General features: G+C 40.4%; 3 protein-coding genes across 3 annotated transcripts; 1 reads left to right on the forward strand and 2 right to left on the reverse strand.

Moving 5' to 3' along the window:
- Positions 1 to 1,076: 1,076 nt before the first annotated feature.
- LOC118820089 (T-box-containing protein TBX6L-like) lies at positions 1,077 to 5,568 on the reverse strand. The gene is made up of 9 exons (XM_036588218.1): positions 5,470 to 5,568; positions 5,160 to 5,316; positions 4,813 to 4,915; positions 4,082 to 4,246; positions 3,160 to 3,306; positions 3,002 to 3,072; positions 2,814 to 2,905; positions 2,500 to 2,704; positions 1,077 to 1,941 (listed from the first exon to the last, which is right to left on the reverse strand). The coding sequence occupies exons 1-9, from the start codon at positions 5,483 to 5,485 to the stop codon at positions 1,521 to 1,523; spliced, it is 1,377 nt and encodes a 458-aa protein (XP_036444111.1). The 5' UTR covers positions 5,486 to 5,568; the 3' UTR covers positions 1,077 to 1,520.
- A 7,740-nt stretch (positions 5,569 to 13,308) lies between these two features.
- pgam2 (phosphoglycerate mutase 2 (muscle)) lies at positions 13,309 to 17,571 on the reverse strand. The gene is made up of 3 exons (XM_036588696.1): positions 17,035 to 17,571; positions 15,852 to 16,032; positions 13,309 to 13,792 (listed from the first exon to the last, which is right to left on the reverse strand). Exons 1-3 carry the CDS (start codon positions 17,449 to 17,451, stop codon positions 13,623 to 13,625), a joined length of 768 nt encoding a protein of 255 aa, XP_036444589.1. The 5' UTR covers positions 17,452 to 17,571; the 3' UTR covers positions 13,309 to 13,622.
- Positions 17,572 to 19,880: 2,309 nt separating this feature from the next.
- Positions 19,881 to 22,777, forward strand: nefla (neurofilament, light polypeptide a). The gene is made up of 4 exons (XM_036588777.1): positions 19,881 to 21,051; positions 21,246 to 21,370; positions 21,509 to 21,834; positions 21,959 to 22,777. The coding sequence occupies exons 1-4, from the start codon at positions 20,005 to 20,007 to the stop codon at positions 22,501 to 22,503; spliced, it is 2,043 nt and encodes a 680-aa protein (XP_036444670.1). The 5' UTR covers positions 19,881 to 20,004; the 3' UTR covers positions 22,504 to 22,777.
- The last annotated feature ends 1,176 nt before the right edge of the window (positions 22,778 to 23,953 follow it).

Raw genomic sequence — 23,953 nt, forward strand, 5'->3', positions numbered from 1 at the left:
CTTCTTGCATAAGGAAGGGAAAGGTAAAATATAATAATAAAACAGGTTTCTTAAACTGCAATTCAAAAAATGATTAAAAGATATAGAGAAAATCATCAGATCAACAGTACTTAAAGCTTAAGAGAAGCTAAGAGAAAATCAAGCTATGGGTTTATAAGGAGGGGTAGCTGTCATGAAGCTATTACTGAGAAAAGGAAACAAACAAAAAACATTTGCAGATCAAGCAAAGAAGCTGCTGATGTTCTCAGAACAGTGGACTGTCCACCCCAGAGCCCAGACCTGAACATCACTGAATGTGTTTGGGATCACTTGTATTGAAGCATTAAATGCTACCAACTTACAAACTATCCTTGCAGATTTCTTTAAAAACTAAAAGCATTTTCTAAAAAAGAATGGAAGCAGTAATAAAGGCAAAGATTGGACACAATAACTCCTGAACAACTGCTATTTAGGTTTTGACGCTTCTGTTTAATGTTCCTGCTTTTTTCCTGGTGCCGAAAAATGAATAACTTGTACTTAATGGCCGTTTAACTAGAAATTAAATAAATAAATGGTGGTCTCTGACTTTTGCACAGTACTCTGTACAGGGCTTGATCTGTATCTTCCAATCATGTCTTAGTTCTATGCCTTAGTAAAGTAGTATGTTGCACACAAGATGCTGCAGGGAATTTAATTTTGTATAAAAAAATTTAAGTTGATTTGAAGATGTAAAATGTAACAAGCTTGTAAATCCTTCAAGCTAAAGTGTACTCACTATTCCTATTACAACTATCTGGGTGGCTTTTGGTGGGCTGACATAAGCTCTGCTTAAATGATGACCAGTAGGCCAGACCCATCCAGCCACGTCCTCAGTAAAAGTCCCGGCCACAGCTAACAATTACGCACCGAAGAGAAGGTCATAATTGTGGCTCTTATTTAGGATCTAACACCAAGCTCCTAATTACCACAACATTGACTGCAATGAGGTCTTGTTTGCTTACGCTTACCCTTTTCTACCACCCCATATTTTCTTGTTGTAAACCAATACTTGTGTATGGACCAAGACCTTTTCAGTGTGACAGTCAAATACACTTACAGAGTTATTTCAATATTGTATTGCATTATTTCTTCTGAATGGGCAATATTCAATTAGAACATTTCTAATCAGATACAATGAAACAAGTAATTCTTCACTATGAGCTAATTTTACATGTACAAGATAAGCACATCTGGGCTCATTTTAAATCTCTTTTTCACACACATATACAGCCACGTTATGTGGTTTGCCTTGGCAAAGTCTGCTATTGTCCATTCAAACTAGTCCTTCACATTGTATCTCTGTCATCGGTGTCTTCAGACATAAGAGAAAAAGGGAAAAAAAGTTTCTTTTTGCCTTGTCCTCTTATGTTTTCAGATGATGCAAGAGAAGAATGGAGCAATAACAGAAATAAAAAAAAGAAAGTCTTTTTCATATCTGGCTCTTTTCTATTGGTTTGGTCTCAGTCTAGTTACTGATTGTCTTTTTGTTCCAGTGCTTCTGCTCAGCAGGAGTAGGGGAAGAGAGAGTACTGACTCCACTCAGCCACATTGCCATGGTGATATCCAGAGGGATGCAGGCTGTGTTCTGACATGAGATGGTGTGGATGAGGGTAAGCAGGGCTTGAGTACTGCCCGGGTAGAGCACCACTCCAGTGGCCTAAAGGTTGCTCTGTGTTGTAATGGCCATATAGTGGATGACTGCTAATGCCTGGCCTGCTTTTTGAGCAAGCAGGGATGTTGTGGGTCATGGAGAAGTCCAGAGCTCTGCACTGTGTGGGGCCCATGTTCATGGTGGGCAGGGGTCTAGAGACCTCTTGCTCAGGGACAGTGGCCATGTCGGTGGATCTTGACTCGAAACTATGGTGGTCAACTTGGCCATCTATGCAAGGGGAGGGTGAAGGCATTCTCTCGAACTCATGGATGCTGTGTGGAAAACATAAATATGATGAGGTGATGAAGACAAAAAAGTCTTTGCATTTCTCTGAAATGCAATAAATATATTTCTAAAATGGTTCAGCTTTTTATGATCTCAGTGGTTGCCAATTCAATCCTCAGGGCCCTTCAGAGGGTCCACTGTTTTACTGTATCCCAGCACACCCGTACTAGATATTCAGTTCTTAATCTGGAATAGGGCGAATGTGTGGACCAGTATAAATTAAATTCAATTGTTAATTGTTGTTCATTCAAAGTAATTTGCTGTGAAATGTGCCGTTCTGCCAATCTGAGTCAGAATTATTCACAAGAGTGGTGAAAGGAACCAGATGACTGAAGTATCTGAAGCTACATCACACTGTGACCTCTGGTTCCTATCACCACCATTGTAAAGAAAATCACAGTTGCTTTCTCTACAATAAACCATTCCACATTAAACCACTCTGGATGACGCTGTTTACATTTTAGCAATTTAATTATCCTGAAGTTTGTAATATATGTAATGTACTCAAAGAATGTGAAGTTACTGTTTGATAATAGTGGACATACCGGTGAGGTTGGTAACTGGCCTGTCCTGGGACTAGCTGCTCAGAGTTGCTGTAGTCCATTGCTCCTTCACCGTGCAGACTGTGAGCAGGATCCTGTTCCCCTCCCCAAGGAGACATGTGCTCATCCTGGGCCATGGGGACCTCTTTGGAGAGTAGCAAACCTTCTGACTCCTCTCTATGAGGGTCATATGGCAGCCTAGGCAAATCTGTTTGCGTGGAAGAAATGGATATGAATTAACATCACTCAGTTCTTCTCCAGTTTTCTTCAAATCGCATGGAACTATTGATGTTTTTTTGCAGACATAAGGCCCTTACCTGAAAAGCATGTAAATTCTGGCTCCTTGTCTGAAGTCTTCAATTTCTTAGCTGAACTCTCCGGACAAATTTGACTCTTCTGTGCTCTGTGCCTTCAAGCGGATTAAAAAATATATTTTACATTTTATCCTTAAGATGAAATCTTTGTTATTATTGACATTTATGGCATCTATGACCTTTCTCCTTACCTTTTGCCATGGGTTCCCTCTTCTCTGAAGCCCTTTGCAAAGGGGTTGTGGTCTATTTTCAGCTTTGTAATCTGTGGAAGTGAAATGAAAATCAGTTTAGGTTATTGTTTTTCTCAGCAGGGAGGTATTTATGTCTGTATATTACTGAGGGAACTGACCTTGCTGTTCTGGTAGACCGTGACTGCAGTGAAGGTAGTTTCGGGGAATGTGAATGTCTGGAAGACACTCCATCGCACGCTGTAAAGGTCATCAGCCTGCACCACGTGGAAGCGAGGTTGGTAGCGATGCATAGAATGCAGAATGATCTAGAGAGGGTGAAATTAAGTCAGACAAATACATTCTATATACAGTTTATAGATCGAATTTAACACTAGAATCTAACTAATCAACCTAATATCTAACTGCTGAATCTGTAGCAGATATTTGATTACCAAAGACAATCAAATTGACATACAAGCTTAAAATAAAGTTCTTCAAGGGTTCTTTAGTAAAGAGAATGGTTCTATACAGATCCATGAAGACTCAAAGAAACCTTTGCATGATTAAAAGGTTCTTTCATGAAAGTGTTGTTTAGATTGATGGAGAATGTGCTGTAGATGGTTCTATATCGAACCTTTTTGAAAAGGGTTCTGCTATTGTTATGATATGAGTTTGTAATAATAAAAAAAAAACCTTTTTGGTGCAATATAGAACCCTTTTTCAAAAAGAAAATATCAATCTGAACAACCCTTTCATGATGCAAAGAACCCTGTAATCAAGCAAAAGGTTGTTTAAGTGTTCATGGTTCTGTATAGAACGTTTCTTTACCGAAAAACCCTTGAAGAACCATCTTTTTAAAGAATGTATCATAATAGCACCCATAATAGAAGTTGCAGCATATTCATTGTCCGTTGGGTAGCAATGTTTTGATTCAGGTTTTTTATACTTTTGCACATTGAAGGTATTATCCATATTGTTGTTGACTATACAATAATCATACAACAGATGAGATTAGAGATTAAGAGGCTAAGAGATTAACACAGATTAAGTGGGAAAATACTGGATTATTCCTCTAATGTTGTTATAAAGTTGTGTTCTTACATGGCCTCTCTGGTCCAATGGGTTGTTGGTGAGCTTCAGCTTGAGAAAGGAAATGGACTGCTTCATCCAATGGCTGCCCAAAGCAGGAGAATCTGGGTGGACATATGTCCTGCAGGGGGGCTGTGGCTCTGCTTTCCCTGCCACCTCCCACTGCTCATTATTCCACTGCAGGTAAAGAAATACTAACATTAACAAATGCACTTTTGTACTCAAATAATTTTGATTTATTATACACTTGGACACTTAAGTAGGCCTACTTGCAATCCACAAGCTTCATAATAAGTATTTTTTACCCTTTCTGCTCTAAGTGCCTACCTGTGAAAAAGTGAGAGCTTAACAGACATATGGCCAAACGTCTGGGAATGGGAGGGTCACCTCATGTAAAGTAAGTTGATTGCCCTATATAGACTTTGATTGCTCTACTGGAAGGCATTAAGAGGAGTGGAGGGGAATTGGACTTGATTGGACCCCTAACTGAGGGAAGAAAAACAGGAAGTGATAATAGCCTTTGATATTCATTGTCTGCCCTGATTGCCACTCCACAGGAGGACTGCCGTCTGTACTCTGGAATAGGTCTGGGGGCTTTAGTTCCTGTTTGGTTAAAGCCAAAGTTTCTACCTTAGCTTGTTTATTTCAAAATTTCCAAGCCTACGTGCAAAACTGCAGGTTTGGAGGCATCTGATGACCTTGTAATTGCAGCAATGATTAACCTTTCACTGCTTTTTGCTTACCTTGTACCTAGAACTGTCCACCGGCACCATGTCCACCATGATGACATACTTAGCATAGGGTACTAGTCCAGACACACTGACGTTGCAGTATGGAAACATCCTCCTATATTGTATAGAAAGATATCAGAAACATTAAGTAAAGTGTGGACATGAGGGTCTCAACAGGTTTGTGAACTGATACAGTCACATTAACTCATTAAGTGTTTTGAGCAGTTGCCCTATTAAAATGGCTACACATAGCTGAGAAAAGCTCACACCTAAGACATCTGTGATCTTTAGAAGTACACTTTGTAATATGGCGTTTTTTTCTTGTGATATTTAATTTGACTGCTGATTAACATCATTACCTGCCAGATTTGGTTATGACCATCTCAGTCCCAATCTCATGAAAGGATTTCCAGAGCTCTGAGTACTCCAGGTTCATCCTAATGTTTCCGTGCTGATAGGGGTCAGCTGCACGAGCCATGGAGGATGATGGACTCACTGTAGATAAATGCTTTAAGTCTAGATAATTTAAAAGAAAAAATACTGATATTAGATAACATGGTCAGTACTGACATAGCATTGTAAACCACCAATGAGTCAACTCCAGAGTTTATATCTATATCTGTTTCTTGTTAAAATAAAATGAGGATTGTGTTCCAGAAAGGTACTCACCAGTAATGTGCTGCATTCTTCAGGTAGGGTTAATTCTACCCTTCGATGTGAGTTAATATTGGCAGTGGTAAAACAAATCTGTGGATCAGCAAACCAAAAGCCTTAAAACAATGCAGAAGATTCCAGGAGGTGTAGAAGTTTGGTCAGCATCTAAAGCAATGACAGGCCATAGGCTTGGCGTAACCTTGAGTTTAAAGACATTCACTGAGTGGGTGTGGCCTGGGGCTGACGTGGGCAGGGTCAGCTTGGCAAAAGTGAGAGGGAGTGGGGGGCCTATTAGCAGACTTTGAAGTGCTGTATTAGCAATGGGGGTCAACGTCTGTAGTTGTTTAAGGGTAGAGCAGGAGGTGGGGGGGGGGTTAAAGGGAACCTGAAAAGATCTCCAAAAGGATGGCTTAAAGGACTAGTCTATATTTTTATGTCACTAGGGGGTGAGGAGGGATGTGAACAGACATGTCTCATCATGTTGGAATCACTTGTCATCACTGGAATCCCTCATTTCTAATCAGAGCAACCTAATATCAATACAAAGACACTGTAAGATTGTCTCCTATGCTAAGGATATTATGCTGACAGATTTTTTGTTTATTTTTGAAAACTGAATGCACTTTGCCCCCTAGTGTTTACCAGTGGTCACTACTACAAGACGTATTTTGCTGTAAGCTTAAAGCTAATAGTTGTTTGCCCTTAAACTTTTATGACATGTTTGTCTTTATCTTTTTTCTCTTTAGTCTCCCATATCAGGTATGCTTGGGAGCAATGCAGTGTCTCTAGTTCAGTTCCCCACCCCCTCCAGAGTGGCCTGGTTGTGTATTGGGTACTGTCTGCCCTTGACAATGGGGAGATGGCCCTCTTAATCCTATCAAGCATGCAGCCATGGCCGGAGAGAGCTGTTATGGAGCTGGCAGTTAGCAGCCAGTTAGTGCCCAAGGGCCGGGGGGAGGTGGGGAGCTATCCACAAGTAGCCTAACTCACTCTGGGTCCTCTGATGTCCTGTGACGACAGTCTGGGCCTGAAATGCCCTGTCTGCAGCCCATACAGATGCAAAGTGGTTAGATGGTGGAGCTATGGAAGAACATTCACACAGATTCAGCATATCCTCCCTGCTTTTCAGCCAGACAGCAGAGAAAAATCAGCTCCATCAGTTCAATTCATTCCGTAGAACAACACTGAATTCTTGGCAGAGAGCATTCATTTCTCATAAAGCAGTTGCTCAAAACATTTTATTTGCACAGTTTCCTCAAATTTAACCCAAATATAGTCCATTGTATGTTGAGCGAAATCACGTGCAGTGTAAGAAGTTTGCATCTTTAGGTTTGCATTGCAACTACCAGGCTAAAATAGCTAACAAGTGAAGCTTATATCCACCCATTTAGCATCATGCAAATTATGATGTGTTTACCTTACTTTAACTCAGTTGCCAAGTAATCTTAAATAGACATTTTACTTATGAGGTTTCTGACACTGTATATCATGCTGTTTACTATAAAAATGGAAGCTACATATAATACAAAATTCAAGCTACATATAACTGCAGCTCCTATTTTAGCTGTGCAACATTTGTCCATTCTTATAGGTAACAGTATGGCATACAGTGTCAGAAACCACATAAGTATAAGTCTATGTGAGATATTAAGTATGTTAAGTACACTTAACAACTCTATATTTTGAGACAAATGTGTGATGATTTAGGCATGCAGTGTGCATGTTATGAAAATAGTGGCTATTACTGTGTTAGCTACATTAGCCTTGTAGCTTTAGTGCACAACTAAAGAAGCAAACTTTGCACACTAAACATGTCATGGCTGATTGACCATTTTTGGGGGTGTGGAGAGGTGTATATTTAACAAAATCTGATCTACCAAATTAGGGTATTGTGTAAATATCATTTTTAAAGACTCATTGCTTGAAATTCACTTTTGACAAAGTGTGTTTTAAATGTGCAGACAATACTCATTTTTTGTTACTACTTCTTCATCACTGTTTGAGGTCTGTTTCTAGAGTGGCTTTTGGAAATCCATTTGTCTGTGTATTTGTCTAGACAAGATCTGAGGCCTTAAATCTTGCCTTAGCATGTTTCACCTCTGACAGAGAAGTGCTTTACAAGATTCAACTGGTTAGCTCTATATCTTGGAATCTAATAACTCTGCCTATGTTGGAATTGTTTAAATCCTGAGTAGATCATCAACCTCCTGATCTCTCAGACTATTTCCCAGAGCATGTAAAACATGCTGTTGTTTCTGTTCTCCACACAGGAGTGGCAAAAGGAAGGTGGTTTTAGTGTGAGTGCAGCAAATGAAAGGACAGAGAGTAAGAGAAAGAGAGAGAGGGTGAGGAAGAATAATAATATGCAAAGTAGAAACACCTACATGAAAGACTGATAAATATGAATTTTGACACCACTCAGAGAAATTCAAGGAACCCCCTTTACTGCTGAGCTCTATTGCTCAGTGCAGCAAAACATATATTCTCAGTTTTTGTTACAGCACTGGATTATTGTACAGATAACAATTTCTGTGTTATGTTGTATTTCATAATGTATCATATGTTTCCTCAGACCTATATATCCACTACTTGTGGATCCTTGAAAAAAAAATCTCAGTGTATTTAGTTCATCTGTCTAATATGTTAAACATTAAAGGGGAATTCCACCAATTTTTCAAAATTTCTGCATAATTAAAAAGTTAAGATGTAAACAAAGTCATTCAGAGTGGCTTGATGTGAAATGCGCTGCTCTAGAGAAACTAGACAAAGATAGAATTGCTCACAGTGGTAGTAATAGGAACCAGATGTCTAAAGTGTTTAAAACATTATCAAACTCACAGAAAGCAAGTAGTACCCAAAGAAAATAAAATAGTGGTAATTTTTAAAGATTTACCACTATTTTACCATGAACAACATTACATATAAAAAATCGAAAGTTGTAGGACAAAATACTACCCAAAGATTTTTTTCTCCAGATTTACCTCTACTTTACCATTAGCAACATCTAAAAACTCTGAAGACGTGTAGGTTCATTAGTCATTTTGGATGACAAAAAATGGCTATATGTGTACACTCACTAATAATAGTAATATAATAATAATTATATATATATATATATATATATATATATATATATATATATATATATATATATATAAATGCTTTACAGGTAGGGGATTCATAAGTATTCATTTAGAATCATAAGAAAATAACAGATCAAATTGAAAGATAAATACCACAAGATGTAGAGTTTTAATTAAGTGCTAAGATAAAGAGATACATTTTTAGATGCTTCTTAAAAGTGAGCACTGAGCTTGACTGTCTAATAAAATGTGGAATTGAGCTCAACAGTAGAAGCAGAATAACTGAACAAAGCCTCTCCATGTTTCCTGTATTTTGCAGAAGGTCAGTATCTGCAGATCTAGGATCATGTGCTGGAACATAAACATACAGACATTCTGTGATGTAAGTGGTGCTTTAAGGTCATTTAGAGCCTTAAAAAATAATCCTAAAAGATACAGGCTGCCAGTGCAGGTCTTTTAAAACTGGAGTGAAGTGATCTCTCTGTTTTGTTTTTGTTAGGAAGCGCGCTACTGCATTTTGTACGAGTTGAAAGGGATGTATTGTTTTCTTAGGAAGTACAGTAAGAAGATTATTACAGTAATCAAGTCTGCTGTAACAAATACATGAACAAGTTTCTCTGCATCGCTCTGAGATAGAAAAGGCTGAATTTTAGCGATATTTCTCAAATGATAAAAAGCTACTTTAGTGACTGTGTTTACATGCAGGATAAAACAGAGCTCAGAGTCTAAGATCACACCCAGGTTTCATACTTCAGGTTTGGTATATGAAGCTAAAGAACCAAGTTTCTCATAAAGCAGCTTCCTCTGAGTTTTTGTACCAACAATCAGTATTTAAGTTTTTTCGTGATTTAATTGTAGAAAAATTTTCTTTAATGGAATGGAAATGTATAACTGGGTACCATCAGCATAGCTATGAAAATTTAGATTATGCTTCCTAATGACATAACCTAGAGGTAGCATGTACAAAGAGAAAAGCAAAGGCCCTAAAAATGAACCTTGAGGGACTCCACAAGAAATGCCAAATCTTTTTGATGAATGATTTCCAAGTGAAACCATGAATTGTCTATTACTTAAATATGATTTAAACCATTCTAAAACTGTGCACAAGAGACTGGCCCAGCATTCAAGACGCTGGATTGAAATCTTTTGGTGAACGGTATCAAACGCTGCACTAAAATCTAATAAAACCAGAATAGAAGGATTTTGTGCATCAGCACTTAGCCTGAGGTACAAATTACTTGTATGTATAACATACCTGGTGAAATAAAACTTATTCTAAATTTAATTCACAAATCCATTCAAAACAATCCACACCCATATAAAATCACAGTTCAGCCCCCCTTACATTCCACTGAACAATGGACATTTCAAAAAAGACAATTTCACACATATGAGCACTCAAAACGGTCCCCATAGAACTGTCTCTGTGTCATGATCACACTTTAATGTGGGCCATTTGTCTCAAATAGTTCTGTTTAATGGGCTAGAGTGCACAAAAGGCAGGTATTTGAGTAACAGTTTGGTTGCCTTCTACCTTTCTCAATGTTTCTTGTGTAATGTTTGAACATCTACACAGACAGCTGATCCTGGGTGCAGCATGTTGAGACATCTCAGTGTTGTTGGACTTAAGCACAGCCAGAGCTGCTGGAATTTATCCTGCGCCTGAGGCAATGAATCCCTCCACCCTCAACATGCCTCATCATACATTAAGCCATCTTCTAACACGTTTTGGCTAGTGTTTTCTGGGTTGGGCCATTTAGTCAGCCAAAGGCCAGTGGTCCAACTGACTCATGCAGAAATGCTGCTTTGTTAAAGTTACAAATGAAGGCAGAGAAAAGTAACAGTGATTCAAACTGAGTGGTGAAGTTTTCTAAGTATGCTAATAGTTAACAAGAAGGTGTGGAAGACACTAGAGCTCTTTTAGGGTGCTGCCAATTTCAAATGTTCCTCAAAGAAACAGCATCATCTACTGGACACTGGTCAAATAACAGTTCATTAACAAATATTTGGATTGGCAAATCCAGAAACTGGTCATGTGTTTGTCTGATGTGCAAATCGAAAAGAACATAAAAACTCTGTGTGTTTTCCCATGCAGTTTGCTATTTATAGCTTCACTGTAAAAACAGCGTTTTAACTCAAAAAACTACAAATAGTAAGTCAATTGACCTTAAGACACAGATTCTTGTTCTATTAACTTACTATTAGAAATTCATTTAACTCTAAAATTTAAGCTAGCCCAGTAACTAGTGTTTTTAAAGTTAAAATAGCATTTTTAGTGTGTAGTGTACTAGTAAAACCTTCTTTTGAGCACCAGATGGCAGTGTTGGGCTGACTACAGTACTGTGCAGCAGTCTTAGGCAGCCATAGTAAGGGCGTTTTCACACTTGGGCCGTTTCAGCGTCTGAAGTGGACTCAGACCGCTGAGTCATGGTTTCTTTTGCATATGTGAACACGCCAGACGAACTCAGACCCCCCTAAACGGCCCCCTAAACGAACCGAACTGAGACCACCTCGAGAGGTGGTCTCAGTTCGGTTCGTTTGTAGTTCGTTTTGTGGTTCGATTAATTTGTGCATTGTGAAAACAAAACGGCCCCAGTCCGCTTCAGCTTTGCTTTATGGTGAAGACCTCGATGCTCGCCGTACACACAGCCAGTCTTCACTTTAGCAGGTAAACAGACCAAGGATCATTTATACGGTTCTACTCAGGATAAAGTCTGTCCGTGATCTGCAACAGACAGCAGCGCTGACTTATTAAAGCGATCAGATGCGAGAGCTGGGCAACGCAATTTTCAGCTGTTTTCACTCTGAACGCTGAATGAATGAAAATTCACCGGGTGGAGCTTCAGTGAGGAGCACAGCCGAACACGGAGCCCACCGCGGCAGACCCGCAGGGCCGTTTTTCGAATTTTGCGCGATGGACTTCGGCCAATCGTTTCAGCGCGGCCAATAGGAGAGCAGCAGGCGGGTCTGGCGGTTCTTCTCGTCAGCTCGGATTTATCCGAGAACGCGGCCCACTTGGCGAGCGCTGTGCACACCGTGAGTGCTGTGAAAGGGGCCCGAGTTCTAATGGAGTTGTGGTCTGAACAAGAAGCGGTCTGAGATCTCAATGGACCAGAAAGAAAACTGAGTCCTCTTTAGAGTTTACATTGTGAACACAAAAAGAACTGAGGTCACTTGCAGTTGGTTCCCTTCCAGGTTCACTTTAACAGAACTCGGTTCGGTTCTTTTAAAACGAACTATATGTGAAAACACTGTAATTGTTTAAAACGGCTTATCTCAGCAGTAAATGTGCCTTTGCCTATTATAACATTAGACTAAATACAAATAAATACAAATACAGTAAAACATAACAAAAATTTATTGTTAGCAAACAGTTATTAATATCTTGGCTAACCTCTAAAACTATGGGACTTTTATTATATCCTGAGGATCATCATTCAGTAATTACATGTAAAACAGTGCAAACTGGCAGTTATTCTTAAGTTATAGGAGTAAAGAATGCAAGTCTGGAACTGTTGGCAGTGTTGAAGAGTCTAAGAGGTTAAAACAAAACAGTAAGATAAGCACGGGTTTGGTTCCTGACTCTTTGATTCATTGCATTGATTTGTTCAGTTTCATCAGCAGCCCATCTGATTAATTAATGAAGGGCTGATTAGCTGAATCAGGCAGAGATTTCAAAATAGTCAACAACAAAATCACAGTGTATTGTTTATTTGTATATATTCGTATTTATTCTAATAGTAATGCTTCTCTTTCTTCAAACAAATGAATGCCTACTGCTCTGATAAATAGCTTTTCCTTAGATGGGCTAAGACCTTTGCATGGTACTGTAAAGGCTTAGTTTAATATTTAGTTGTTCTTCTAAACTCTTTGGATCAGTTTCCCTGTTAAACCTAAGCCTACGCTAAATTGCACTATAATACTGAAATGTCAGTTAGGCCAAGAGGCTTAATGCATGTCCAAAAAACTGGCCCTTTGTGTCTACCTCATCAGTCCGGGTCCTGGTGGACCATCTGCCCGGCAGGACTGGGAACCACTGGATCTAATGCTGCATAGCATACTAAAGAACAGTAGTTGTGATAGAGGGACCAGCTCTGTCAATACCTGTTGCTGCTTAGTCACCAGCATGTACTGAATAAATTCAAAACAGCATATAGAAATGGTTGGCCTGTTATGTTTTTGAAGTTGTATGAATAGATGCTGCTATTAGATGCATATTGAACAAGATCTTTTCATTTTTAATGCATCTATAGCTGTAAATAATGGTACACCATAATTTGTTATGTGGGACTCTCATAAACAAAGTCGGCTCCTGTGTAGAGGGAGCTATAAATGAACCCTCCTACATAATGAATAAGGCCCTAAAGTGATCCTGTGGTTGTGAGAAAGCCCAGCGAGAGTGTTTGGTTCTATCTTCGTCCTTTTCCAATCACACAAACACACGCATACACACACCACACACACCTGTCCTTTTTCTTTTTGTCACGATAGAACCTGAGCTGTTGCTAATCATTAAGCTGGCTGGCCTCCAGGCTGGTTTCGGGCAGAGCTGTTTTGGGCTGTTCGGAAAGAGGCTGTAGTAGAGCCTGGTGAACCGACACTGCAGACCGGTGGTGCAGGACGGTTGCCAAACCGAACCCAGCGACCTCCCACAGTGCCCTCTGGGTTAGCTTACACTGCACTGCGCTTCTCTGCTGAAATCACTGAATTAATGCCGAGAGGAGAGAGAGAGAGAAGGAAGGAGGAATGACTCAAGTGAAAAAAGAAAAGGATGTACACAAAATGGTGGTGGCTTTATTTGCTGTGTCAGAGTGGAGGCGCCCCAACACAAAGGCTTTGCCAGTCAATCAAGAGTGAAGCTGTGCTTCAGGATCTTAAAGGTAATGTGTTTTTGGAGAAGGGTTTGCAGGCAGGCCCATAGCATGTACACTCCCATCCATTCAGATAGCACTAGAGCAATCTGAAACTGTGATGAGTCGATGGCAGGCCCATGGCGGAATGGACTTCAGTGGAGTTGAGGAGGATGAATGGGAGGCGAAACCGGGCAGATTTGAATGGTTTTAGTCTTTGTGTCTTTCTCTGGGTTCACTTCTTCACCTTGCCCTGGGCAGCCACGGCCTCCATGGCCTTGCGCACCGTCTCCTCATCCCCGAGGAACTGCATGGGCTTCACAGGCTTCAGGTCCTTGTCCAGCTCATAAACAATAGGAATGCCCGTGGGCAGGTTCAGCTCCATGATAGCTGCATCTGTCATGCCTGGAGAGACAGAGCAATACTCAGGTTAACACCTTAGACCAGAGCTGCCCAAACAGTTATGGCCCGTGAAGTAGTAGTTGTATTTGGCCTACTAGAAAGCCACTCAGTGACTAAAAAGATGTATTTTTGTACTATATGTAATGTTAAACTTATTTAAATAAAAGCAAAAAAATAGAAATTGTGCTCTAAAATTAGCAGAGAATTGCTGTTTTTAAGGTGTGATGAAGAGGATGTGTTAACTTATTTTTATTTGTAAAATCAACAAAATGTAAGTTGACTAGAGGAACTGGCAAAAAACACCCTAGACACGTCGTCAGTCCATCACAGGGCAGACACACATTCTCACATACGAACGCACACACACACACAAACATTTCTAGGTGCAATTTAGCACCTCCAATTCAACTGACTGCATGTCTTTGGACTGTGGGAGGAAACCGGAGCACCCGGAAGAAAACCAGGCAGACACAGGGAGAGCATGCAAACTCCACACAGAAAGGACTCTGGTCACCTGGCTGAGGAATCAAACCCAGTATATAAATGATATGTGTATGTACAGTACCAGCCAAAAGTTTGGCAACCATTACCACTTAAAAGGTCAAAAATAGTAATAACTAAAGAAAACATCTGTGACTAGGTGTCTTCAAACTTTTGTTTATTGTTCAATAACGATTATAAATATGAATGAAAAACTAATTCATTTTTGAGAATGAAGAAGGAAAGTCTGTACCCACTGACACATCCTTAGAGTATAAGGGGTTCGAGGGGAACTCCACCGATTTTTCCAAAATTCTACATAATTAAATGGTTGAGATGCAAACAAAGTTATTCAGAGTGCTTTGATGTGAAATGCTGTGTTCTAGAGAGCAGTGTCTAGAGTCACAGTTGTTCACAGTGGTGGTGATAGGAACCAGACATCTGAGAACACATTGTCTTAGGATAGTTTTGTGATAGGGTTTTGGTTCAAAATGTTTTTTTAATTCATTTATTTTATGTCAAACCACTCTGAATGACTTTGTTTACATTTAAAGAACTTAATTATTCTGAAATTTTGATAAATTGGTGGAGTTCCCATTTAAGAAAGAAAAACCACCAATGCCAAAAAATTGTGCATAATTATTGCAAATCGCTAAACTAAAATTTGCCATAACATGGTCAAACTTTAGTTGCTTAAAACTTCACTAAACTAAAATTCACTTGTGTTACATAATGAAAAGGCTCCTACAGCTCACTTTAAATTTCAGCCACAACAGCTGCAACTCTCTCAGCTGTGCAAGACAAGGTTAAAAACAGCCCATCAAAATGTTGATAAGGCACCATGTCAAACAATATCATTACAACCATGTGATTTCAAATTACACAATATAGGAAACAAAATAAAGCACAGGATGGACTCTTGGAATAATGTTGCTTATATGTTGGTAACCAGTTAGCTTAACTATCTAGCCAGCTAATGGAATAATGAAATGTGTTCCATGCAACTTTTAAATTGCTTCATGTCTGGTTGCAGTGAAATTATGTAGCCTGCAACTTGTCGCATGAAAGTTTCACCATGCAAAGCCAGCCTAATGCTGCCCGTATGCTTCCCACTTGGCTCCCCATATGCATATATAATCTTTGTAAGGCTGAGCATGAAGTTTTGAAGTGGCCCTGGCCTTTTCTTGACCTCTGTGCCCTTTTCTCCCTCAAGAGCAGTTTGGTAAAGGCAGCTGATAGAGAATGCAGGACCTTTCTACTGAAAGGTCATGAATGTAACAGGAATCCAGCCCATGGCCTTTTCCTCTGTGCAAGAGTGGGGACTATTATTAGATGCACTGTCATCTGGTAATGTTAAAGGCTCATGGTTGGACTTACAGTATCCTATATGTGTGAGGGTGCTGTGTGACCAGCCAGTGTGTGGACTTTTAGATTAGTAGTTGTTTGATCTAAGCTTCATATTATGTTAGCTTTTACAGATGCTTATTCTGAAAGGCACACATTTGGTCTGTGGTTCTGCAGGCATATAATAAACTGGTGTAACATATTGGGCTCCTATTTAAATACAAATGCAGGTTCTTACTTTCCAAGTGCTTCACAATGCCACGCAGACTGTTGCCATGGGCTGCGATGAGAACATTCTTGCCAGCCTTGATCTCGGGGACGATGACGTCATTCCAGAAGGGCAGGGCGCGTGCAATGGTGTCCTTCAGGCTCTCACAGGTGGGCAGTTCGCCCTCCTTTAGACCTTTATAGCGTCTGGACTAGTGAAACAGTATGGGCATCATATTTATTACACACCTAGCACTAACCACACCTGATACATGTTGACTATGTCAATGATGCAGTAATATAGAGCTGCATGCAAAGGTTTTGACACCCTTGTTCAAATTGCTTGTTTTGTTGATAAGTTAACACATCCTCAGAACAGACTTATGCACATATTAATGCACAATTACTGTTTATTTGCCGGTTTGAACATATTTGAAAGAAAAAAAATGGAAATATGGCATTTTCAAAATTCATGGCACATTTTATATTTTATGTTTTTCCAAGATCATAAACTCAGCAAATAAATGGAAAGTTTGCACAAAAATTAGCTGAAAATGTCATATTTAAGTTTGTTTATTGTAGGGTTTTGCATACCACTGTATCATTCTGAAGACTCTAATACAATGTTAAAAGTGACGTGCAAGACATTTTTAATATTATTAACAACCTGTCTAAAAATATAAAACACCATTAAAAGAATATTTCAGTCAAAAAAGCTGACGTTCCTAATAATGCATATAAATGAATAGCCATTGGTTACAATTATGCAAATTTAAATCATGCAAAATGATGGCTACTACTATCCATATGTTGCTACTCATGTGTGCATGTTTGATCAGACTCTTCCTTTAATACGGAAGTCCTGAGAGGTCATAAGGTAGTTATAATTTTCTGGACTGTTATCTTGAGATCATAATTTAATTTTTTTGTGATCTCAACATAACAAACGTTGTTTTCTTGACGTCATTGCTTATTTCACTTGTGATCTCAAGACAACAAAAGTTATTTTCTCAAGATCACAACTTATTTTTTTCCTTTGTTCCCAAGATTATCAAGTTTTGTTATCTTGAGATCACGAAATAAATAAGTCATGATCTCTAGATAACAGTCCAGAAAATTATAATTATATCTCATAGCCTCTCTGGACTTCTGTGCATTAAAGACTCTTTCCTCTTCGTTAAGAAGGATATTAGAAAAGCAGAGGCTTTTCCTACCTCGCTGATGATCTTATTGTAGGGATGGTCTTTGTCCATGGGTGGAGGTGGGATGTCGAAGGAGCGCCTCCAGATTTTCACCTGCTCCTCTCCATGCTTGGCTGCGGTCTCTGCCTTGTTCAGACCCGTCAGGCCGCCGTAGTGACGCTCGTTCAGGCGCCAGCTTCGCACCACTGGCAGCCACATCTGGTCAGTGCCCTCCATGATGGTCCACAGGGTCTTGATGGCACGCTTCAGCACAGAGGTATAGCATACATCAAACTTAAGGCCTGCATCCTTGATGGCTTGAGCACCACGCTTGGCCTCTTCCACGCCCTTTTCACTGAGGTCAGCATCGAACCAGCCACAGAAGCGGTTCTCCTGGTTCCAGGAGCTTTCACCATGGCGCACAATGACCAGACGATAAACGGCAGTCATGTTGAGAGTAGTACTACTAATGAGAGTGGTCTACTAATGAGGTACCTTAACCAAACCCACGAAGCACAGCCGTCCTTGCTGTTGTGCACTCACACTGTGACAGACAGTGAGCTCTGAGTGTACATGCTCTTTTTATAGCATGTTGGAACGTGGAATCCAGAGACCAACGTCTCTGCACCAATAAAACAGCTCATCTCTAGATGGACAGCCAGGCCCAACCAGTTCGATTAGGCCTTTTTGTGGGTGGGCCGGATATCTGCCGGCTGTAAGGGCAGAGGTTATCCATAGATTCAAAATAGCAACATGACTTTTAAACTGAGAGTCATGGAATAAAAGTGCAAAGATCACACTTAGGTGTAAAAGAACTCAAAGTTTTACAGGAGCTTTTAAAAAACAGCATTAGCCGATATTTTTGATCTCAAATCCACAACTTGTCTGTTCATATGTTATCCCAGCAGCAGTAAGAACGATGCCTGATGTTTAAACTCTCTCTCCTAATGTGCTAGCCACTACGAATCACATGAATCATCAAATATAGAGGTCAGCAGAATTCCACTGAGAGTGAAATACTGCGTAGTCCTCTTAGTGGTGTACTGTACTCAGCAAAGCCACAGTTTCTGGTCTAGTTTCCCTGATTCTGAGGAGCTGTTAGAGAGCCCTAGCAAAGACCTTCTTATATGATGTAGAGAGCTGGAGCACAGTTAATAATAAACTGATTGCAGTAGAACTGCAGTAGAAAAGTCAGAGGAAACGCACTTTCCTTTGAGCTGCTGGAATTTCTGGAATTCGGTCCTACAAGAGATTCTTTTAAGAAGAATGTTTATAGGTATACAGTCGTATGCAAAAGTTTAAATGTCCTTGGTCAAATTCCAGGTTTTGTGTATTTTCTATGTGAATATAAGTTAGTGCATCGTCTACAAAGAACGTTTAACCCTATTAACAATCCAGGCTTATTACATACTAAGGCTTATTATTCACTAACTACAGGGACTTTAATGCTTTTAACTAATAGAGCTATTATTATGGTATAGAATTATGTAATACTTTGATGGCTTGTTAAGGGGTCAAATATGGCACTTATCTGCAAATTTAAGTGCACAATTTCTATTTATTTGCTCAGTTTAACACACATGCATATTATGTGCTTAATAACTTTTGCACAGGCCAGATTTTGTGTTTTTTTCCCCCAATATGTTAAACTCAGCAAACGAACAGTAATTATTCATCAAAATGTGCAGAAGTGTATTCTCTGTAGAGCATGTGTTAACTTACTGTTACTTAAAAATCAAACAAGTCATTTGATAGCTTTCTCTCTAACCTATGCTTTCTCTGAGTAGACAACAAAACACTTTTGTCGCTCTGGATAGGAACGTCTGCTACATTGATACATGATTAAGGGAAAATGTTCTGCAGGTAGTACTGAAAACTAGTGAATATAATGCAAAAATCAGAGACACTATCAAAGGATAAAGACTGCAGATGTGCAAATTTCACAATCTGTACTTGACTCAGCTTATGCCTGGTCATATTTGGTGCAGGCTGTGATACATTGCCTTACACTTCGCGTAACTGGGCCAAGCCACTGGACTGTGCATTTAATATCATCAGCACAATTTGCTCGTAGATCCCATCTCTACTCTAAAATCAAAGCAAAAACAGTACAGTTAGCAAGTTCCTTAAGACTTGTGGCACCATAACAGAGTTTTAATGCGATGTGGCTATTTGTCTGCCTGTTAAATTCATAAAGCATGCCATTCATAAAGCATGCCTTTTCTTTTCAATCTTTCCCCTAAACCCATGTGGTATTCAGAATATGGTAATCAGAATAAACTACTGTCTAAAATCTATGCAGATTATTAGACAGATGTCTTTTTCAATCTGAAATTGCCTTTAGTCTTTAGCTGCACTACTCACAATAGCCTGTAGGGGCAGTGTTGTGATGTGATGAGAATGGCCCATGACAATGTCTGCATTAGGGGCTGCATCTGCATAACCCATATTTCGTTCACATTTCAGGCTATGGATGCTTATTTCCCTATTAAAGTTTAAACCTACCTTAATCATAGAATAGCTTCATATGCACCAAATGATCATTGTGAAGATCTGACAGTATGGTAAAGAGAAGAAAACATAATGACAGTATTATAAAGACTCATAACAAAGCAACATTTCTCCTTCTCGTGAGTCTTCTACAATCTTTACTTTCCCACTTTAGTTCTTATTTAATGTTTTACAGTACCTCTATCCTTTGGTCCTTTGCTCTCCCTCTGTCTATCCTGCTCTCTCCCTGCCCCTCCCTCTCTGTTCCTCCTTCTCTCACTCTCCCCCTCCTTTCGTCTCCCTCTCCTGCCTCATCTCCATCTCAGTATCTCTCTCCCTCCCTCTCTCTCTCTGCTATCGATCCTGCATAGTCAGAGTTTAGAAAATCACTTGCGTCAGACCTTCCCTTCCTGGCTATATAAGCTGGCGAGACCGCAGCAGCAGCAGCAGATCAGTTTTTTGTAGGCTGACTGCAGGACGAAGCCTGGGACACAGCACACTGTCCTTGGAGCCATGAGTGCCGGTTACGACCCCTACTTCTCCTCCTCCTGCTACAAGCGCTGGTATGTGGAGAGCACCCCACGGGCTCCAGCTCGGAGTCGCTCCCGTACCGTCTATGCCAGCCACACTTCTCCGCTCTCCTCTGCCCGGCTGCACTATGCCTCCCCTGGCCGCGCCACCTCCTCCTCGATGCTGCTGAGCAGCCCGGCCCACTCTGTGGAGCTGGACCTGTGCCAGGCAGCCCAGGTCAGCTCAGAGTTTAGAGCCGTGCGTACCCAGGAGAAGGCCCAGCTGCAGGAGCTCAATGACCGCTTTGCAGGTTTCATCGAGCGAGTCCATGATCTAGAGCAGCAGAACCGTGCCTTAGAGGCTGAGCTGTTGCTTCTCCGCCAAAGGCATGGAGAGCCATCTCGCCTCAGGGCCCTCTACGAGCAAGAGGCCCGAACCCTAAGGGCCGCAGTGGACGAGGCACGCCTGGAGAAGCAGGCCGCACTCAGCCAGAGGGATCACATGGAGGAAACCCTGAGATCACTGCAGGGTCACTACGAGAAGGAAGTCCTGGCCCGTGAAGATGCAGAGAGAAAGTTGTTGGAGGCCCGAAAGGAGGCGGACGAGGGTGCGTTGTCCCAGGCTGAGCTGGAGAAGAGGGTCAACACCCTTCTGGATGAGTTGGCCTTCCTTAAAAAGATCCACGAGAGTGAGATCTCAGAGCTTCAAGCGCAGGTCCAGTATGGGGCGCAGATTGCAGTGGAGACCGAGACGACCAAGCCTGACCTGTCCAGCGCCCTGCGGGACATCCGTGCTCAGTATGAAAGGCTGGCTGCCAGAAACATGCAGGCTGCTGAAGATTGGTTTAGGGGAAAAGTGGGGCATCTAACAGAGACCGTGGCCCACCACAGCGAAGCGGTGAGGAACTCCAGGGATGAAGCAGGCGAGTACCGGCGCCAGCTGCAGGCCTGTGTCCTGGAGATTGATGCCTGCAAAAGCCTTAACGACTCTTTGGAGAAACAGCTGAGAGAAGTGGAGGACAAGCAGAGTGCAGAGATTGCTGCCATGCAGGTCAGTCTTACTACTCTCTTCTAAGAATTTGATTCGACAGAGTAATTTAGAACAAATCAGAAATGGAACTTGAAAAGATAACACTTAAAGAGTACTTCAGTGTAATAAAATATAAGTCTAGTATTCTCAAACTCTCATTCTGTTATTTTGCTATGCTAACCAACCTTATTTAACTTTTCCATGATGTTCTATAGGATACAATCAATGAGCTAGAAAATGAACTAAGAGCCACTAAAGGTGAGATGGCAAGATATCTTAAAGAGTACCAGGACCTCCTCAATGTCAAGATGGCCCTTGATATTGAAATAGCTGCATACAGGTAGGAAATGCAAAAAGAGAAGGAAAATTTACATTGTTTTAGACATTTATGTGTATGAAACATGCACTTTCAAATTATTTTCACAATTTTATTTTGCATATAAGTCATTAGACATCCCATACTGCTCTGTTTTAACAGGAAACTCCTAGAGGGTGAGGAATCACGCTTCAATGTGGGTGTGGCAGGAGGTTTGGCCAGTGCTTACTCCATCGGCCCAGCCTACACACGGCCCATGTTCACTCTGCAGTCCACTGTGAGCTCTGGCGCCCCCTATCTGCTCAGCTCTCGCGTGATCAGCTCCACTCTGTCAGCCGAGCCCACAAAGGAGGAAGAAGCAGAGGAAGAAGAGGAAAAGGAGGAGGAAGAAAAGGAAGAAGAGGAAAAGGAGGAGGAAGAAAAGGGTGAAGAGGAGGAAAAGGAGGAAGAGGAGGAAGGAAAAGAGGAAGAAGAGGAGAAAGAAGAAGGTAAGCTTTTGATAACTAATGCAATATTAGGTTTTAACTGTTTTGACAACATGCTTCATATTTAAATAGCTAATTTATATTCAAATATAAAAACAGCTGTTGATAAATAACTTCTGGGTTGCAGAAGGTGAAGAGGAGGCTGCCGCTGAGGCTGCAGAGGAGGAAAAAGAGGAAGGAGGTGAAGAGGAGGAAGAGGCTAAAGAGAAAGAGGGTGAGGAAGAGGAAGGAGCAGAGAAAGAAGAAGGAGCTGAGGAGGAGGAGGAGGGTGGTGAGAAAGACGGAGAAGAGGAAGAGGGAGAGAAGGATGAGGAGAAGGGAGATGATAAGGAGGAGGCTGAGGCTGACAAGGCTGATACTGAGGCAGCAGCAAAACCAGAGAAGGATGACGCCAAAGAAGCCAAAGAGGAGCCGAAGGCCGAGCCAGAGGCAGCTAAAGAGAAGGAGAAAGCAGAACCTGAGCCAGTTAAAGAGAAAAGTGAGGCAGAACCAGAGCCAGTCAAAGAAAAAGCCAAGGAAGAACCAGAGAAAGCCAAACCCAAAGAGAAGGCCGAGACCGAAAAACCAAAATCAAAAGATGAAGGCGATAAAGCCAAAGATGAGGCGAAGGAAAGTGCCAAACCAGAACAGGAAAAGAAGAAGGAAGAAGAAAAGCCCAAAGAAAAGAAGTAAATACTATGATTTAGGGCAGAATAGAAACTTTAACATGCACTTATTCACTCTTGGCACTCTGATGAAGGCGCTAAGTGCAAAATGCAATAATGCAATAATGATGTCTGAAAATAGATTCAGCTATACTTGCTCTGTAAGCAGACTGTAAGTTATGCATAATACAAATGAATGAATGAGTATTGAATGTCATATGTTATTTTCTGCTAATACAGTGTGAATAAATGTGGAACTTTGCTGCAAGTGCAATAATAAACATGCCTCTGAAGAATCATCAGAGAGACTTGCTGATTATTTCACCTCCTGTGTTTGTACCCCGTAGATGACTTTATTCCATACTGATTAAAGCAGGTTACATATGAAGATATATGATACTTATTTTTAGCTAAATTTCAGTTTAATCAACAGCGTTTTTCCTATTGAGCCTTTGATTTTACACACAAATGTTAATACTGTAACTTTACAAAGGGTTACACATGAATGAGCAAGAGATACCAAATTGCACATTGACATAAAGTCTTTATTGTAAATCAATATCTCGTTCATTTAGCTGATAGAAGCTGCTGCATGGAAAAAAATCCTGTTGAACTCTCTGCCAGAAGTGACCAGGACCAATATAGATTTCATAGAAAATAAAGTTTGCCACATAAATTCCCACCTGTTTTTTGATGAAGTCATCATCAGCTATGATCATTTTTAATTGCCATTATGATCTACATTTACCTCCCTGCAGTTTCTGTGGGTGAAATAACTGTAAATAAAGATAGGCTTCAACCTGTAGAGTAACTGAATGTGTCAGTTTCTGAAATGGATATGTCAGCTGCATTTTTCTAAGATGAGATGAAGACTTGATTTGATCTGATACACTGACATATTAGACCTCCTTACCTCTCACTGCAATAATAGATTGGAATAAATAGAAAATAGGAATGCATGAAGGGGCCTGTATCATAGAAAACCTATATATATATTATAATATACCATCAAATGTAACATTCACTCTTGATTTGGTCTACATATGGAAACTAAGCTCATTATGTTTTATATATTTGTGATGTCATGAAAACCTGTACATTTACATAATCCACCCATCCAGCCTACATCAGTTTAGCTTCATTCATTAAAACTATAAGGAATGTCTTATCAGACCACTTTTTGAATGAAGCACAATACAGAGCGGCCAATCCGAACATTGATATATATATATATATATATGTTCAGTCTTAAAGATACAATAAAAAAAAAACATCCTGATTAATAGTGATGGATTAAAGGAAGCTGGAAAAAAGTATTGTAAAAATTAAATATGCTTGTTTTTTATACAAAAGGCCCACACTTCTACTCGGTCATTTGTTTGCCTTGTGCAAGTCATCTTCAACAATAGAGCAGGCAAAAACTTGGAATTCACACAAAATGCCAAAGCACACGCTCAGTGGAGATCCTATTAAGTACA

The sequence above is a fragment of the Colossoma macropomum genome, unplaced genomic scaffold (genome assembly GCF_904425465.1).
Source record: "Colossoma macropomum unplaced genomic scaffold, Colossoma_macropomum, whole genome shotgun sequence".
NCBI lineage: Eukaryota > Metazoa > Chordata > Actinopteri > Characiformes > Serrasalmidae > Colossoma > Colossoma macropomum.

What these genes read in the sequence shown, in the direction of transcription:
- nefla (XM_036588777.1), top strand. Translation starts at nt 20,005, where the DNA reads ATGAGTGCCGGTTACGACCCCTACTTCTCCTCCTCCTGCTACAAGCGC. An exon ending in ATTGAAATAGCTGCATACAG is followed by an intron (nt 21,371 to 21,508) that starts GTAGGAAATGCA and finishes CTGTTTTAACAG; the next exon opens with GAAACTCCTAGAGGGTGAGG. An exon ending in AGAAGAGGAGAAAGAAGAAG is followed by an intron (nt 21,835 to 21,958) that starts GTAAGCTTTTGA and finishes TCTGGGTTGCAG; the next exon opens with AAGGTGAAGAGGAGGCTGCC.
- LOC118820089 (XM_036588218.1), bottom strand. An exon ending in GTCATAACCAAATCTGGCAG is followed by an intron (nt 4,916 to 5,159) that starts GTAATGATGTTA and finishes TATACAATATAG; the next exon opens with GAGGATGTTTCCATACTGCA. An exon ending in GCCAGTTACCAACCTCACCG is followed by an intron (nt 1,942 to 2,499) that starts GTATGTCCACTA and finishes TTTTCCACACAG; the next exon opens with CATCCATGAGTTCGAGAGAA.
- pgam2 (XM_036588696.1), bottom strand. Translation starts at nt 17,451, where the DNA reads ATGACTGCCGTTTATCGTCTGGTCATTGTGCGCCATGGTGAAAGCTCC. An exon ending in ACAATAAGATCATCAGCGAG is followed by an intron (nt 16,033 to 17,034) that starts GTAGGAAAAGCC and finishes CTGTTTCACTAG; the next exon opens with TCCAGACGCTATAAAGGTCT. An exon ending in CATTGTGAAGCACTTGGAAA is followed by an intron (nt 13,793 to 15,851) that starts GTAAGAACCTGC and finishes CTGTCTCTCCAG; the next exon opens with GCATGACAGATGCAGCTATC.